Source organism: Canis aureus, chromosome 31 (genome assembly GCF_053574225.1).
Source record: "Canis aureus isolate CA01 chromosome 31, VMU_Caureus_v.1.0, whole genome shotgun sequence".
Lineage (NCBI taxonomy): Eukaryota > Metazoa > Chordata > Mammalia > Carnivora > Canidae > Canis > Canis aureus.
The window spans coordinates 4,697,392-4,715,090 of NC_135641.1; the positions used below are offsets into that span (position 1 = coordinate 4,697,392).

The following is a 17,699-nucleotide window of genomic DNA, read 5'->3' on the forward strand; positions in this document are numbered from 1 at the left end:
CCTCCTAGACAATGAAACTGAACCAGTCACTCAGAAATACTTAATGGAGGAGCAAATATGGTGTGTATGTGTGAAGCTGTGAGGGGTAGCTAAAATTATACCTTCCCTTCAGGGGCTAATGGGAGCACTTACCACCCAGAAACACCAAGCCAACTTGCAAAAATGAAGATGGGCAAGGAAGATTGTGAGGTCGCTTGAATGTTACTTTACTAAACCCACCCCTCTAACTTCCTTAAAATATACATGGAGTTTCAAATGAATACATCTACTCAGGAAATTTTTACTGACTTCCAATTAAGAATAAAGCAGAGCACTAGGTATTCAAATAACATGGACAAACTCTCTAAGTGAATGAGAAAACTCTAAAATATATGCGCTTTTTAGTTAAAGTGAATGAGGACAAGAGATTCCAAAGTGAACTAGTCCTTATGAATAAACCAGTAACAACTGTTGCTTTCAAAAACCATTAAAATTCTAAATTCAATAGTAAATTTTAATGGTAATGACTGTACCAAAGGATTCTCTTCAATATGTAGTTGAAGTATCTCTTATTTTCCAGAAGTAGACCTAGGTGACAATCAAGAGCATGGCTCTAGAGTCAGGAGAGTCAGGATGGAATGAAAGCCTTGCTACCAAGCAGGTGGTGACTTTTTGCTGGGCATTAAAGGACTTCCAGATTTTAGTTTCCTCATCTTTAAAATGGGGATAACAGCAACAACACCTTGGTAGTTATGAGAATTAAACTACACATGAAACATTTAGGACACAGTCTGGCACACAGAAAGTACTAGTAATGCTGGCTCAGATTATTAAGGAATAATTTTAATGTTATTATAAATTGGGAACACTTAAACATTCATCAAAATGAGGATCTGGTTACAGTACACATACTTAATACAGCAAAAATTGCAATTTTACAAAACCTTAAAAAGGATGAAAAGGAAATTGTCACCAGTGGCTGAGCTGAAGAGCCTTCCCATTCACTCATGTAGCCAGAGTCCTACTCTCAGGCCTCACCTAACCTAGATCCTGGGGTCCCTGGCCCCCACAAACCTTGTGCTCCACGCCAAGTGACAACAAGAACAGAATCTCTATTTCCTTCTCTTGTCACAATCTCTCAATCCCTAAACTTGCTTTGACAGTGTACTTTTGATGAAACACTTCTTACATTTGTAAATAAAAACTAGGTTCCAGGAGGTCAAGGCCTTCAGTTCATTCACTAAACAATGTATTTACCAAATGCCTATTATGTGTCAGGCTTGGTGCTGGATACTGGGTGAAAAGGAATGAGCAAGACAGACTCTCGTAGAGCTGAAAGTCTAACTGGCTGGCAGATCATACCGGAGGAAACAGAGCAACACCAGGGGAAAGTGCTAAAGGACTCCTGAAAGCCGTCCCCCGACATCTACAAAGCCTGGAGCAATCAGCAGGCCCTGAACTCAGGGTTCCTGGTAAGAACTTCAAACTCTTCCAAGGCAAGCAACCTAGTGGTCTATGTGAGGCAGTATCTAAGGAGGACCTCCAAAACCCATGGAATACTCCAGAAAGGGATACATTATAATAACCAAATCACTGGGAATCAGCCAACCAAGTTCTCCCTATGATTGTTTCAGAGAAACCCTCATGACAGTCTTCAAAAGAAAAGTTACTGGGGTGCCTAAGTGGCACACTCGGTTAAGCATCTGACTCTTGGTTTCAGCTCCAGTCACGAATCTCAGGAGCATGAGATAGGGCCTACCCATTTTGGGCTCTATGCTCAATGAGGGAGTCTGCTTGGGATTCATTCATTCTCTCTCTCTCTCTCTCCCCACTCCCTACACTTCTCACTCTCGCGCACGCTTTCTTCTCTCTCCCAAATAAATAAATAAATCTTCAAAAAAAAGATAAAAGTTACTAAACCTACTCACTGGACAATCATTCAGATGAAAACAAGTCTAATAAGGACAGTTTTTAGAAACTTAAAACACAAACATAATTGCAAAGAACTTAATAAATACACATCCATATCATTGCTACTACTCTAGGAAATAGAAACTACAGATTATCCCTGAAACTTGTCAATATGACATGGAACAAAGATCACGTTTAAGGTTTCCTTTTAAGAAAGATAAACATTTCAGTGAACATAATAAATGATGTTGCTATTTCTACACTTTACCAAAGACTTAACAGGAAGAGTTTGTGTTCATTTAAATTAAATTGTCTAAATACCAGCCATAGGCATGTGGTCTGCTGGGGCAATCAGGAGTGAGAGTTTTACACTTATCATAGGAAAAACACTACAGATTCCGAACCTTCTTCCTTAGTAATGTGAGTGACTCCTTAATTTTATCAACCAGGTCCTCGTTCTTCCCCTTAAATTTCAGTCCAAGTTTCCACTGCTTAATCCAGTTGTATTTGCTTATGAGTTTTTCTGGTAACTGGATTATCAAGAAAGAGAGAGAAAGAGGTGTTAACATTTCAAGAAATCCATCACAGGATCCTGTAGAAACCACAAAGCCTACAATACAAAACCTACCTTTGTTTCCAGAACTGATTCCCGCACATTTGTCCACTGGAGGGAAATGGATGGTGGTTCTGGCTGAGATACAAAGGCACAATCTACCTTGCTCAGCAATGACCACACCCAGAAAATTCTACAGCACTTTGTGAGGGGACCTCAAGGCAGTGTTCACACCATGTCTTCACAAACCACCCAGGTAGCTCCTGGATTACTGGCAGCCTCCCTGCCACTCCCTAATGCCCAACCTGGAAAGGCACTTTGGCCATGCAAGATGGTCCAGGATAAAGTAAAAACCTGACTCTTTCCTGATGAGAAAAATAAAGCCTAATTTCCAATATTACCACATATCCTCAAAAGCTTTAATATTCACAAAAACAATGTGTATCTAGTTTAACTGCCTAAACAATGTTGTAAGATAAAAAAATAAAAAAGCAATGGAGAAGCAGCAGCAGAGGTCAACAGCTACAGTGGCCCAGCTCATTAAAGAGGAGACAGCTGCTGAGCTACACTTTGCCAGTTCCTTTTTTTCCTGGAATGTGTTTTATTTTGTTTTCCCCTAATCATCCACAGACTCTGGAGTCTGCAAGGCAAGCTGGGACACAACATGATGGATGACAGCATGGGAATTCCAACACTCCCGACAGTCTTGGATGTGTCAGGAGAAAATTCTTCATTAGGCCAGGCTCACGCATGTCACTTCACTGCTATAAAAACCAGAAAGGAAAAGAAAGTCCACCAAGTCAAAAGATATTGAAGAATTAGTTCCCACAGCATCCTATGTTGAACTCAAGCTTGTTTAACAATCATAAATAGTTTTAAATGAGGCCACATGTTCAGTTCCCTGGGAATCTAAGACTCTAAAGACCCTTTCAATCACACATGGTGATTCCAGTTTTACCTTCTCAATCTACAGCCATCATATGAAACAGGTGGTTTCATTTCTGCAAAAAACAAACCACACAGGGATGTACAATCCTCCTCAGGTGTAGTTACCACGAGGACCATGATCCACAATCACTCACTAAGCAGAGGAGGAGCTGTGTTCTCCCCATCTTATTGCGACGACCCCACCAAGGGCAGCCTAGCTCCATACCCACTGCTCAGCATTTTGGCAACATGTGGGTAGTTCGGCTACAAACTTTAAATTCAGGTTCTCAGATTTCTCACCAGAACCTAAAATACCTCAAGTGGCAATCAGCTGAAATCACAGCTGGACACAAAGAAGTGCACAACACAGGAAACAGGGGAACTTAAGCTACAGGGTAGAGAGAAGCCTGGAAGACCATCTGAGCCTCCCGCGACATGGTGCACATCCCTGGGCAAGAGTCACAATACAAAACTGAGTCCCTCGGAAGACCCTGAAGTCTAACGACAAATGGGCAAACCATTAGATAAAAGCCCGTTTCCTCATTCCTTCCATGTGCTGGGCAAACCGTGGCTAGCATAATGACCTAGCTGAGGTTTGCAGGCCTCTCAGAAGATGTGGAGATCCTGGAGAAAGTCCAAAAAATGAGGTGTGAAGAAGCAACGAGGAAAGAAGAATTCATGTGAAACACTTTCTTCAGAAGAAAAAATAGATCTAACTTTAGATCTTTAGATCCAAAGTTTTCCAGAGTGGCTGCACCAGTTCACATTCCCACCAACAGTGTAAGAGAGTTCCCTTTTCTCCGCATCCTCTCCAACATTTGTGGTTTCCTGCCTTGTTAATTTTCCCCATTCTCACTGGTGTGAGGTGGGATCTCACTGTGGTTTTGATTTGTATTTCCCTGATGGACAGTGATGCAGAGCATTTTCTCATGTGCTTATTTGACATGTCTATGTCTTCCTCTCTGAGACTTCTGTTCATGTCTTTTGCCCATTTCATGATTGGATTGTTTGTGTCTTTGCTGTTGAGTTGAATAAGTTCTTTATAGATCTTGGAAACTAGCCCTTTATCTGATACGTCATTTGCAAATATCTTCCCATTTGGTTGTCTTTTAGTTTTGTTGACTGTATCCTTTGCTGTGCAAAAGCTTCTTATCTGGATGAAGTCCCAATAGTTCATTTTTGCTTTTGTTTCTTTTGCCTTCGGGGATGTATCTTGCAAGAAGTTACCGTGGCCGAATTCAAAAAGGGTGTTGCCTGTGTTCTCTCTAGGATTTTGATGGAATCTTGTCTCACATTTAGATCTTTCATCCATTTTGAGTTTAATCTTTGTGTACGGTGCAAGAGAGTGGTCTAGTTTCATTCTTCTGCATGTGGATGTCCAATTTTCCCAGCACCATTTATTGAAGAGACTGTCTTTCTTCCAATGGATAGTCTTTCCTCCTTTGTCGAATATTAGTTGACCATAAAGTTGAGAGTCCACTTCTGGGTTCTCTATTCTGTTCCATTGATCTATGTGTCTGTTTTTGTGCCAGTACCACACTGTCTTGATGACCACAGCTTTGTAGTACAACCTGAAATCTGGCATTGTGATGCCCCCAGATATGGTTTTCTTTTTTAAAATTCCCCTAGCTATTCGGGGTCTTTTCCGATTCCACACAAATCTTAAAATAATTTGTTCTAACTCTCTGAAGAAAGTCCATGTATTTTGATAGGGATTGCATTAAACATGTAAATTGCCCTGGGTAACACTGACATTTTCACAATATTAATGCTGCCAATCCATGAGCATGGAAGATTTTTCCATCTCTTTGTGTCTTCCTCAATTTCTTTCCGAAGTGTTCTATAGTTTTGAGGGTATAGATCCTTTGCCTCTTTGGTTAGGTTTATCCCTAGGTATCTTATGCTTTTGGGTGCAATTGTAAATGGGATTAACTCCTTAATTTCTCTGTCTTCAGTCTCATTGTTAGCATATAGAAATGCCACTGACTTCTGGGCATTGATTTTGTATCCTGCCACGCTGCCAAATTGTTGTATGAGTTCTAGCAATCTTCGGGTGGAGGCTTTTGGGTTTTCTATGTAGAGTATCATGTCATTGGCGAAGAGGGAGAGTTTGATTCTTCTTGGCCAATTTGAATGCCTTTTATTTCTTTTTGTTGTCTAATTGCTGAGGCTAGGACTTCCAGTACTATGTTGAATAGCAGTGGTGAGAGTGGACATCCCTGTCTTGTTCCTGATCTTAGGGGAAAGGCTCCCAGTGCTTCCCCACTGAGAATGATATATGCTGTGGGCTTTTCGTAGATGGCTTTTAAGATGTCAAGGAAAGTTCCCTCTCTCCCTACACTCTGAAGTGTTTTGATCAGGAATGGATGCTGTATTTTGTCAAATGCTTTCTCTGCATCTAATGAGAGGATCATATGGTTCTTGGTTTTTCTCTTGCTGATATGATGAATCACATTGATTGTTTTACGAGTGTTGAACCAGCCTTGTGTCCCGGGAATAAATCCTACTTGGTCATGGTGAATAATTTTCTTAATATACTGTTGGATCCTATTGGCCAGTATCTTGTTGAGAATTTTTGTATCCATGTTAATCAGGGATATTGGTCTATAATTCTCCTTTTTGGTGGGGTCTGGTTTTGGAATTAAGGGGATGCTGGCCTCATAGAACGAATTTGGAAGTACTCCATCTCTATCTTTCCAAACAGCTTTAGTAGAATAGGTATGGTTTCTTCTTTAAACGTTTGATAGAATTCCCCTGGGAGGCCATCTGTCCCTGGACTCTTGTGTCTTGGGAGGTTTTTGATGACTGCTTCAATTTCCTCCCTGGTTATTGGCCTGTTCAGGTTTTCTATTTCTTCCTGTTCCAGTTTTGGTAGTTTGTGGTTTTCCAGGAATGTGTCCATTTTTTCTAGATTGCCTAATTTATTTCTGTATAGCTGTTCATAATATGTTTTTTAAATCGTTTGTATTTCCTTGGTGTTGGTAGTGATCTCTCCTTTCTCATTCATGTTTTTATTAATTTGAGTCTCCTCTCTCTTCTTTTTAATAAGGCTGGCTAATGGTTTATCTATCTTACTAATTCTTTCAAAGAACCAACTCCTGGTTTCGTTGATCTGTTCCACAGTTCTTCTGGTCTCGATTTCGTTGAGTTCTGCTCAAATCTTCATTAACTCTCTTCTTCTGCTGGGTGTAAGATCTATTTGCTGTTTTTTCTCTAGCTCCTTTAGGTGTAAGGTTAGCTTTTGTATTTGAGTTCTTTCCAGTTTTTGAATGGATGCTTGTATTGCGATGTATTTCCCCCTTAGGACTGCTTGTGCTGCATCCCAAAGATTTTGAAAGGTTGTATCTTCATTCTCATTAGTTTCCATGAATCTTTTTAATTCTTCCTTAATTTCCTGGTTGACCCTTTCATCTTTTAGCAGGATGGTCCTTAACCTCCACGTGTTTGAAGTCCTTCCAAACTTCTTGTTGTGATTTAGTTCTAATTTCAAGGCATTATGGTCTGAGAATATGCAGGGGACGATCCCAATTTTTTGGTACCGGTTCAGACCCGATTTGTGACCCAGTATGTGGTCTATTCTGGAGAAAGTTCCATGTGCACTTGAGAAGAATGTGTATTCAGTTGAGTTTGGATGTAAAGTTCTGTAGATATCTGTGAAATCCATCAGGTCCAGTGTATCATTTAAAGCTCTCGTTTCTTTGGAGATGTTGTGCTCAGAAGACCTATCGAGGGTAGAAAGAGCTAGACTGAAGTCACCAAGTATAAGTGTATTATTATCTAAGTATTTCTTCACTTTGGTTAGTAATTGGTTTAAATATTTGGCAGCTCCCACATTTGGGCCATATATATTGAGGATTGTTAAGTCCTCTTGTTGGATAGATCCTTTAAGTATGATATAGTGTCCCTCTTCATCTCTCACTACAGTGTTCGGGGTAAATTTTAGTTTATCTGATATAAGGATGGCTACCCCTCTTTCTTTTGAGGACCATTCGAATGGTACATGGTTCTCCAACCTTTTATTTTCAGGCTTGTAGGTGTCCTTCGGTCTAAAATGAATCTCTTGTAGACAGCAAATAGATGGGTCCTGCTTTTTCATCCAGTCTGAAACCCTGTGCCTTTTGATGGGGTCATTAAGCCTGTTCACGTTCAGAGTTACTATTGAGAGATATCAGTTTAGTGTCATCATGATATCTATTCAGTCCTTGTTTTTGTGGATTGTTCCACTGGACTTCTTAAAGGGGAATTTTAAGAGTCCCCCTTAAAATTTCTTGCAGACCTGGTTTGGAGGTCACATATCCTTTCAGTTCCTGCCTGTCTTGGAAGCTCTTTATCTCTCCTTCCATTTTGAATGAGAGCCTTGCTGGATAAAGTATTCTTGGTTGCATGTTCTTCTCATTGAGGACCCTGAATATATCCTGCCAGCCCTTTCTGGCATGCCAGGTCTCTGTGGAGAGGTCTGCTGTTACCCTAATACTCCTCCGCATAAAAGTCAGGGATTTTTGTCTCTTGTTGCTTTAAGGATCTTCTCTTTATCTTTGGAATTTGCAAGCTTAACTATTAAATGTCGAGGTGTTGAACGGCTTTTATTGATTTTGGGGGGGGGGGGGATCTCTCTATTTCCTGAATCTGAATGCCTGTTTCCCTTCCCAGATTAGGAAAGTTTTCAGCTATGATTTGTTCAAATACATATTCTGGACCTCTGTCCCTTTCGGCACCCTCGGGAACCCCAATTAAACGTAGGTTTTTCTTCCTCAGGCTGTCATTTATTTCCCTTAATCTATCCTCATGGTCTTTTGTCTCTTTTTTCCTCAGTTTCCCTCTTTGCCATCAACTTGTCTTCTATGTCACTCACTCATTTTTCCACCTCGTTAACCCTTGTCGTTAGGACTTCTAGTTTGGATTGCATCTCATTCAATTGATTTTTAACTTCTGCCTGATTAGATAAATTCTGCAGTCATGAAGTCTCTTAAGTCCTTTATGCTTTTTTCTAGAGCCACCAGTAGCTGTATGATAGTGCTTCTGAATTGCTTTCTGACATTGAATTGTAATCCAGATTTTGTAACTCTGTGGGAGAGAGGACTGTTTCTGATTCTTTCTTTTGAGGTGAGGTTTTCCTTCTAGTCATTTTGCTCAGTGCAGAGTAGCCAAAAACAAGTTGTATTGGGAAAAGGAGAAAAAGGAGAGAAAGAAGGAAAGAAAAGTGAAAAAAGAAAAAAAAGGAAGAAAAAAGAAAAAAAGAGAAGAAAAAATAAAGAGAAAAAAGGGTGGGGGAAGCAAACAGAAAAAAAAAAAAAAACACAGGGGAGTATCTTCTGATTCTGTATACTTTAAGTCCCTTGACTTCCACTGGAACTTGTCCATCTAGCTGGTCTTCTGGGGGAGTGGCCTGTTGTGCTGATTTTCAGGTGTTAGCACTTGGGGGAGCTGCTCTGCCCCCTGCCTGGTGCAGGGCTCAGTGGGGGTTGTTTACCCCGTGAGGCCCCAGGAGGAACAACCACAGTGGCAGTGGCCAGCTCTGGAAACCTGGATTCAGCTCCCGCAGTAACTACAGAGCTCTCCGTCTGCAGGGGTCTGGATGCTCCGGGGCGGGGCCGCTGACCTGCTCAGTTTGGGGCAGGAGCGTCCTTGCTGTCCTGGGCCCTCCTAGTCTCTGCCTGTCCGGGTGGAGGTCGGATCCTGAGCTGTGTCCCTGCGCCCTGTGCTCCTGGGCCTGTGCTGTTGGATTCGCGCTCCTGGCCGTGCAGCCCCCTCTCCGCGGAGCCGCCCCCGAGCCCCTCCGAGCTGCTCCAGGGTCAAGCCGTGGGCGCGCTGCAGCCCTTTAGGGAGCTCGGCGCAGTCTCCCGGGAGCGAGCGCAGTTGTCTGTTACTGTCCCAGGGAACCTGAGGGCATCCCCGCCCTCCTGGGGTCTTGCTCTCACTCCCTGCGAGCCCCTTTCTGCCCGGGAAGGTTGGTGCAGCTCCTGCTTCTGCGGGACGGGGCTCTCCTGTCCTGGGGACACTCACCCCAGCCTTAGCCCGGCTCCTCACGGGGCCCCTCCCCCTTGGAGGCCTTTTGTTTCTTTATTTCTTTTTTCCCCGTCTTCCTACCTTGATAGAAGCATGAACTCTTCTCATTGTAGCATTCCAGCTGTTCTCTCTTTAAATCTCAGGCCGAATTCCTAGATTTTCAGGATGATTTGAAGGTTATCTAGGTAATTTGGTGGGGACAGGTGACCCTACTCTTCCGCCATATTGCCCCTCCCTCTCCTCAAGTAACAAGATTTAAATAAGAAACCATGATTGGAAGTATTTCAAAATAAGGTAGGTAATTAGCTCAGATGGAATTTCACTTGAGCCCGTACTGTAAAAGTACCTGTTTTTTCTAGCAAGTGTCTACAGTTCTTGACATCACCACCATGACTAAAAGGATTGTGGGATAACAAACATGAGTTCCCACAAATAACTCATAAAAAAGAGCTTCCACATTCTGTCACAGGTCCCACCTGTTCACAGACAGTCTAAAACTTAGTGAACTTGGAAACCAAAGGATCTCTGCCTGAAAGACACCTCGCAGGGGCCAAGGAGCTGCTCCCAAGTTTAAGAACAGTTGGACCAAGCCAGGGTCAGGGTCAGATGATCGACTCCAGTCAAATAGAAAGACTGGGATCTGGAGACAGGGAACCCAAACAGGGCAGGACGAGAGGGGCAGCAGGGCAAAGCTCAGCCTCCCAGGCTGAAAATGAGGCAAGGCTTGAGGAGGTGAGTGTGGGCACAAACCGGTCTCTCCCAGCGAGCTCAGTTAAGGGGAAGGTCTCTCAGCCTCGCTCTCCTCTTTCCCTTTAATGTTCTGAAACCAACTATGATCTGAGAAAGAGGGAAAGTGGCAAAATGCTACAGAGAACATATTTCAACCTGCAAACAGAAGCAGATCAGCCAGCTGAAGGGTGCCTGTCCCTTGGTGACAAAATACGGCTTCTCAGGGCTTGCCTGAAATCTCGATGAGGTCAGAGATGCTCAGCAGTGCACGGCCTATAGGCCACAGGCTGACACTGGTTCTGAGTGTCAGCACAAGCTTAGGTGTCCTGGCACCTCTTTGACCCTGAACTGTGTGGGTTAGCCAAGAGCCCACACAGTTCAGGAGGCCCTAAAAATGCAAAACTACATTCCCTTCACAGCTTACCTGCTGACAGCTGCTTCTTTGTGTCTCCAGGAGTGGTCAGTGCTCCCACAATTCTAAAAGCCCCATGGACACACAATAACCACAGCTCTTTGGCCGTGAACCAACCCAGACTGTCACTGTCACCGGGCACAGGGTGTGATCAGAAGAGGCCCCAGGCATTTCAGAAAGATCAAGCATCAGGGTAAATGGAGACAGATCCAACACTGGCTCTGCTCCAAGTGTTTACAATGGCATGCCTATGCCACCTTTAACACAAAAAAATTTAGACTAAGCTCTAATGGCAACAGGATTTTACTTAATATGACAGGATACACCTTATTCTGATATATCAGGAAGATGAGTAAGAAAAGACTTTCATATTACAATTACTGTATGACTGTCTTGTTCTGTAGCAATAAAGTATCAGTTGATGTGTTTGTCTTGAGCAAGTATGTTACCAAATAGGTATTTTATAGTAAACAAGTTACTAACTAGAATAAACACCAGTAGTACTAGAAGACAGAGACCCCACTCTCGAGGAGAGTTGGTCCCGCACCGTTCCAGCATCAGGCACACTGCCAGCCTCTGTAAACCACTCCATCCCTCCACCTGCACACCTGGTTCTGCCCCAATGTCTTCCAGTCACACTGTGCCACCGCTTGCTCATTTGAAAGGCCCTTGTCAGAGTGGACTTTCTGAGGGAAGACCACGGGAAGGACCAACTGAGAACAGGAGTGTAATGACCTGCACTGGTTGTGCTGAGGACAGGTGAAACTCCATATAGCTCATCTCTAGCTTGGCTTTGTTCCAGGCAAATACCTCAGCTCCTTCAACAGTTCTTGGACAACATGAATCATCTTCATCACACTCCAATCTGTACCAAGGATACAGGCACAAGGCGACAACCCTCAAGACGGGATCTAAGCAGCTCAGTTCAACATGGGACTGTCACTGCCTGTGGTGTAGGAGGGTTCAAGACAACGCTTCACTCCCACTGCCAATCACATATCATGTGGGCTCTGACTGAGCTTGGAATCAATTAATCTTGATGATCTTTAGAAGCTGCCAATTAATCCTGATGACCTTTGGAAGCTGCCAATCAATTAATCCTGACAAATTTTGGAAGCTGCCATTAAGGTAGAACTTTCACAGCGTGCACTCTTCGGTTTTCTTAGTGTTTGTGTTTTTTTATTTGGGGGGGGGGTTAAAATATTTTTAAATTATTTTTTTATTGGAGTGGAATTTGCTAACATATAGCAAGCATATCACCCACCTCATCCCATCAAGTGCCCCCCCTCAGTGCCATCATCCAGTCACCCCCACCCCCACCCACCTCCCCTTCCACTACCCCTTGTTTGTTTCCTAGAGTTAGGAGTCTCTCATGTTCTGTCTCCCTCTTTGATATTTCCCACTCATTTTCTCTCCTTTCCCCTTTATTCCCTTTCACTAATTTTTATATTCCCCAAAGGAATAAGACCATATAATGTCTGTCCTTCTCTGATTGACTTATTTCACTCAGCATAATACCCTCCAGTTCCATCCACGTCGAAGCAAATGGTGGGTATTTGTCGTTTCTAATGGCTGAGTAATATTCCATTGTATACATAAACCACAGCTTCTTTATCCATTCATCTTTTGATGGACACCGAGGCTCCTTCCACAGTTTGACTATTGTGGACATTGCTGCTAGAAACATTGGGGTGCAGGTGTCTTGGTCTTTCACTGCATCTGTATCTCTGGGGTAAATCCCCAGCAGTGCAATTGCTGGGTCGTAGGGCAGGTCTATTTTTAACCCTTTGAGGAACCTCCACACAGTTTTCCAGAGTGGCTGCACCAGTTCACATTCCCACCAACAGTGCAAGAGGGTTCCCCTTTCTCCGCATCCTCTCCAACATTTGTAGTTTCCTGCCTTGTTAATTTGCCCCATTCTCACTGGTGTGAGGTGGTATCTCATTATGGTTTTGATTTGTATTTCCCTGATGGCAAGTGATGCAGAGCATTTTCTCATGTGCATGTTGGCCATGTCTATATCTTCCTCTGTGAGATTTCTGTTCATGTCTTTTGCCCATTTCATGATTGGATTGTTTGTTTCTTTGCTGTTGAGTTTAGTAAGTTATTTATAGATCTTGGAAACTAGCCCTTTATTTGAATGTCATTTGCAAATATCTTCTCCAATTCTGTAGGTTGTCTTTTAGTTTTGTTGACTGTTTCTTGGGCTGTTCAGAAGATTTTTATCTTGATGAAGTACCAATAGTTCAGTTTTGCTTTTGTTTCCCTTGCCTTCATAGATGTATCTTGCAAGAAGTTCCTGTGGCCAAGTTCAAAAAGGGTGTTGCCTGTGTTCTCCTCTAGGATTTTGATGGAATCTTGTCTCACATTTAGATCTTTCATCCATTTTGAGTTTATCTTTGTGTATGGTGTAAGACAATGGTCTACTGTCACTCTTCTGCATGTAGATGTCCAATTTTCCCAGCACCATTTATTGAAGAGACTGTCTTTCTTCCAGTGGATAGTCTTTCCTCCTTTATCGAATATTAGTTGACAACAGAGTTGAGGGCCCATTTCTGGGTTCTCTATTCTGTTCCATTGATCTATGTGTCTTTTTGTGCCAGTACCACACTGTCTTGATGATCACAGCTTTGTAGTACAACCTGAAATCCCACATTGTGACGCCCCAGCTCTTTTTCAATATTCCCCTATTTGGGGTCTTTTCTGATTCCACACAAATCTTAAGATGATTTGTTCTAACTCTCTGAAGAAAGTCCATGGTATTTTGATAGGGATTGCACTGAATGTGTACATTGCCCTGGGTAACATTGACGTTTTCACAATATTAATTCTTCCAATCCATGAGCATGGAATATTTTCCACCTCTTTGTGCCTTTCTCAATTTCTTTCAGAAGTGTTCTGTAGTTTTTAGGGTAAAAATCCTTTATCTTATTGGTTAGGTTTATTCTTAGGTAACTTATGCTCTTGGGTGCAATTGTAAATAGGATTGGCCCCTTCATTTCTTTTTCTTCAGTCTCATTGTTAAGTGTATAGCAATGCCGCTGATTTCTGGGCATTGGTTTTCTATCCTGCCACACTGCTGAATTGCTTTCTGAGTTCTAGCAATCGTGGGGTGGAGACTTTTGGGTTTTCTAAGTAGTATCATGTCATCTGCAAAGAGGGAGAGTTTGAATTCTTCTTTACCAATTTGAATGCCTTTTATTTCTTTTTGTTGTCTGACTGCTGAGGCAAGGACTTCTAGTACTATGTTGAATAGCAGTGGTGAGAGAGGACATCCCTGTCTTGTTCCTGATCTTAGGGGAAAGGCTCCCAGTGCCTCCCCATTGAGAATGATATTTGCTGTGGGCTTTTCATAGATGGCTTTTAAGATGTTGAGGAATGTTCCCTCTATCCCTACACTCTGAAGAGTTTGGATCAGGAATGGATGCTGTATTTTGTCAAATCCTTTCTCTGCACCTATTGAGTGGATCATATGGTTCTTGTTTCTTCTCTTGTTGATATGATAAATCACATTGATTGCTTTATGAGTGTGAACCAGCCTTGCAACCCAGGGATAAATCCCACTTGGTCATGGTGGATAATCTTCTTAATATATTTTTGGATCCTATTGGCTAGAATCTTGAGAATTTTTTGCCTCTGTGTTCATCATGGATATTGGTCAATAATTCTCCTTTTTGGTGGGGTCTTTGCCTGGTTTTGGAATCAAAGTGATGCTGGCCTCATAAAACGAGTTTAGAAGTATTCCATCCCTTTCTATCTTTTGGAACAGCTTTAGTAGAATAGGTATTGTCTCCTCTTTAAACATTTGATAGAATTCCCCTGGGGAAGCCATCTGGCCCTGGACTTTTGTGTCTTGGGAGGTTTTTGATGACTGCTTCAATTTCCTCCCTGGTTATCAGCCTGTTCAGGTTTTCGATTTCTTCCTGTTTCAGTTTTGGTAGTTTGTGGTTTTCCAGGAATGCGTCCATTTCTTCTAGATTGCCTAATTTATTGGCGTATAGCTGCTCATAATACGTTTTTAAAATCGTTTGCATTTCATTGGTATTGGTGGGGATCTCTCCTGTTTCTTTCATGATTTTATTAACTAGAGTCCTTTCTCTTTTGTTTTTAATAAGGCTGGCTAGGGGTTTATCTATATTATTAATTCTTTCAAAGAATCAACTCCTGGTTTTGTTGGTCTGTTGTTCCACAGTTCTTCTGGTCTATTTCATTGAGTTCTGGTCGAATCTTTATTAACTCTCTTCTTCTGCTGGGTGTAGGTTTTATTTGCTCTATTTTATCCAATTCCTTTACGTGGGAGGTTAGCTTGTGTATTTGAGTTTTTCCAGTTTTCTAAGAGATGCTTGTATTGCGATGTATTTCCCTCTCGGGAAAGCTTTTGCTGTATCCCATAGAATTTGAACAGTTGTATCTTCATTCTCATTAGTTTCCATGAATCTTTTTAATTCTTCTCTAATTTCCTGGTTGACCCTTTCATCTTTTAGCAGGATGGTCCTTAACCTCCACGTGTTTGAATTTCTTCCAAATTTCTTCTTGTGACTGAGTTCTAGTTTCAAAGCATTATGGTCTGAAAATATGCAGGGTACAATCCCAATCTTTTGGTATTGGTTAAGACCCAGTATGTGGTCTATTTTGGAGAATGTGCACTGGAGAAGAATGTGTATTCAGTTGCATTTGGATGTAAAGTTCTGTAAATATCTGTGAAATCCATCTGGTCCAGTGTATCATTTAAAGCCCTTGTTTATTTGGAGATATTGTGCTTATATCTGTCATTTACAAAAGTGCCGTGTTGAAGTCTCCCAGTATAAGTGTATTATTATCTAAGTATGTCTTAACTTTGTTATTAATTGATATACTTGGCAGCTCCCACATTAGGGGCGTAAATATTCATGATTGTTAGGTCCTCTTGTTGGATAGATCCTTTAAGTGTGATATAGTGTCCCTCTTCATCTCTTACAACAATCTTTGGGATAAACTTTAATTTATCTGATATGAGGATGGCTACCTCTGCTTTCTTTTGAGGATCATTTGAATGGTAAATGGTTCTCCAACCTTTCATTTCCAGGCTATAGGTGTCCTTGGGTCTAAAATGAGTCTCTTGTAGACAGCAAATAGATGGGTCTCCCTTTTTTATCCAGTCTGAAACCCTGCGTCTTTTGATGGGATCATTAAGCCCATTCACATTCAGAGTTACTACTCAAAGATATTAATTTAGTGTCATCATACCTATTCAGTCTGTTTTCGTGGGTTGTTTCCTTGGACTTCCTCTTTCTTTTACAGTCCCCCTTAATATTTCTTGAAGAGCTTGGTTTGTTTGGTGGTCACATATTCTTTCAGTTTCTGCCTATCTTGGAAGCTCTTTATCTCTCCTTGTATTCTGATAAGAGCCTTGCTTGATAGAGTATTCTTAGCTGCATGTTCTTCTCATTTAGGATCTGGGAATATATCCTGCCAACCCTTACTAACTGCCAGGTCTCTGTGGAGAGGTCTGCTATTAATCTGATATTTCTCCCCATATAAGTTAGGGATCTCTTGTCTCTTGCTGCTTTAAGGATCTTCTCTTTATCTTTGGAATTTGCAAGTTTCACTATTAAATGTCGGGGTGTTGAATGGTTTTTATTGATTTTAGGGGGGGACCTCTCTATCTCCTGGATCTGAATGCCTGTCCCCCCCCCCCCCCAAGTTAGGGAAGTTCTCAGCTATGATTTGTTCAAATACACTTTCTGGCCCTCTGGCCCTTTTGGCGCCCTCTGGAACTCCAATTAAACATAGATTCTTCCTTCTGAAGCTGTCATTTATTTCCCTTAGCCTTTCCTCTTGGTCTTTTAATTTTTTTCCCTTTTTTTCTCAGCTTCTTTCCTTGCCATTAACTTGTTTTCTATGTCACTCCCTCATTCTTCTACCTCATTAACCCTCGTCGTTAGGACCTCCAGTTTGGGGCAGCCCCGGTGGTGCAGCGGTTTAGCGCCGCCTGCAGCCAGGGGCATGATCCTGGAGACCCGGGATCGAGTCCCAACGTCAGACTCCCAGAGTGGAGCCTGCTTCTCCTTCTGCCTGTGTCTTTGCCTCGCTCTCTCTGTGTCTCAATAAATAAAAAAAAAAAAAAAAAAAAAAAAAAAAAAAAGGACCTCCAGTTTGGATTGCATCTCAGTGAATTTTTTATTTCAGCCTGATTAGATCTCAGTTCTGCAGTCATGAAATCTCTTGATTCCTTTATGCTTTTTTCCAGAGCCACCAGTAGCTTTGTAATTGTGCTTCTGAATTGGCTTTCTAACATCAAATTATAATCCAAATTTTTAACTCTGTGGGAGAGAGTACTGTTTCTGATTCTTTCTTTTGTGGTGAGTTCTTTCTAGTCATTTTGCTCAGTGCAGAGTGGCTAACAACAAGTTGTACTTGTTAGAAGCACGAACTCTTCTCTCTGTAGCATTCCAGCTGTTCGCTCTTTAAATCTCAGGCCGAGGGGAATCTCTGGATGGCTCAGCGGTTTGGCGCCTGCCTTCAGCCCAGGGCGTGATCCTGGAGACCTGGGATTGAGTCTATGTCAGGCTCCTTGCATGGAGCCTGCTTCTCCCTCTGCCTGTGTCTCTGCATCCCTCTCTCTCTGTGTGTGTCTCATGAATAAATAAAATCTTTAAAAATCAATCAATCTATCTATCTCAGGCCGAATTCATAGGTTTTCAGGATGATTTGAAAGTTATCTAGGTAAGTTGGTGGGGACAGGTCACTTGGGGACCCTACTCTTCAGCCATCTTGCCCCACCCTGTTTGTGTTCTTTTGGCTTCTTTTTAAGCACAAGGCTTCCAATTTTCTTCCAATTAATATCTTATTATCAGTTCTGCCCAATCATTCCTGCCCACCAAACTCTTTTTGAGATATTCTATCATCCAATGTATCATGTGACCTCATCTGATATAGGTCATAGATACAAGTCACACTGGCATGACATTCTAGGTTGTCACTACCACACTGAAGATTTAAAACAAGGCTAGGCACAGACACATCCCCTGACCCTCATCTCCCAGGGTGACATGAGCCTCCTACTACAGCAATCCTCTTAACAAAATGCAGAAAGTGCCCAGTTCTTGAATTTGAGCTAAAACCACAGGGTGTGCATTCTAAAACCCTGACAGGTTTTCATATGGTACAACACACAGCCCACTTACTACAGACCCCAACACT

The 17,699-nt window shown here is 42.1% G+C and overlaps 1 protein-coding gene across 6 annotated transcripts in view; it reads right to left on the reverse strand.

The window, feature by feature from the left end:
* OTULIN (OTU deubiquitinase with linear linkage specificity) overlaps positions 1–17,699 on the reverse strand; it is a 51,536-nt gene that overhangs the window by 17,672 nt on the left and 16,165 nt on the right. For 4 of the 6 annotated variants that reach the window (XM_077879543.1, XM_077879539.1, XM_077879541.1 and 1 more), the window contains one exon: positions 2,295–2,420. The exons of 1 other annotated variant lie outside the window; for it this stretch is intronic. In XM_077879543.1, the coding sequence (XP_077735669.1) occupies positions 2,295–2,420 (126 nt within the window). Of the gene's footprint in view, positions 1–2,294; positions 2,421–2,518; positions 9,485–17,699 lie in introns of those variants that run through there. One more of the 6 variants, XR_013369110.1, reaches the window with a different exon arrangement.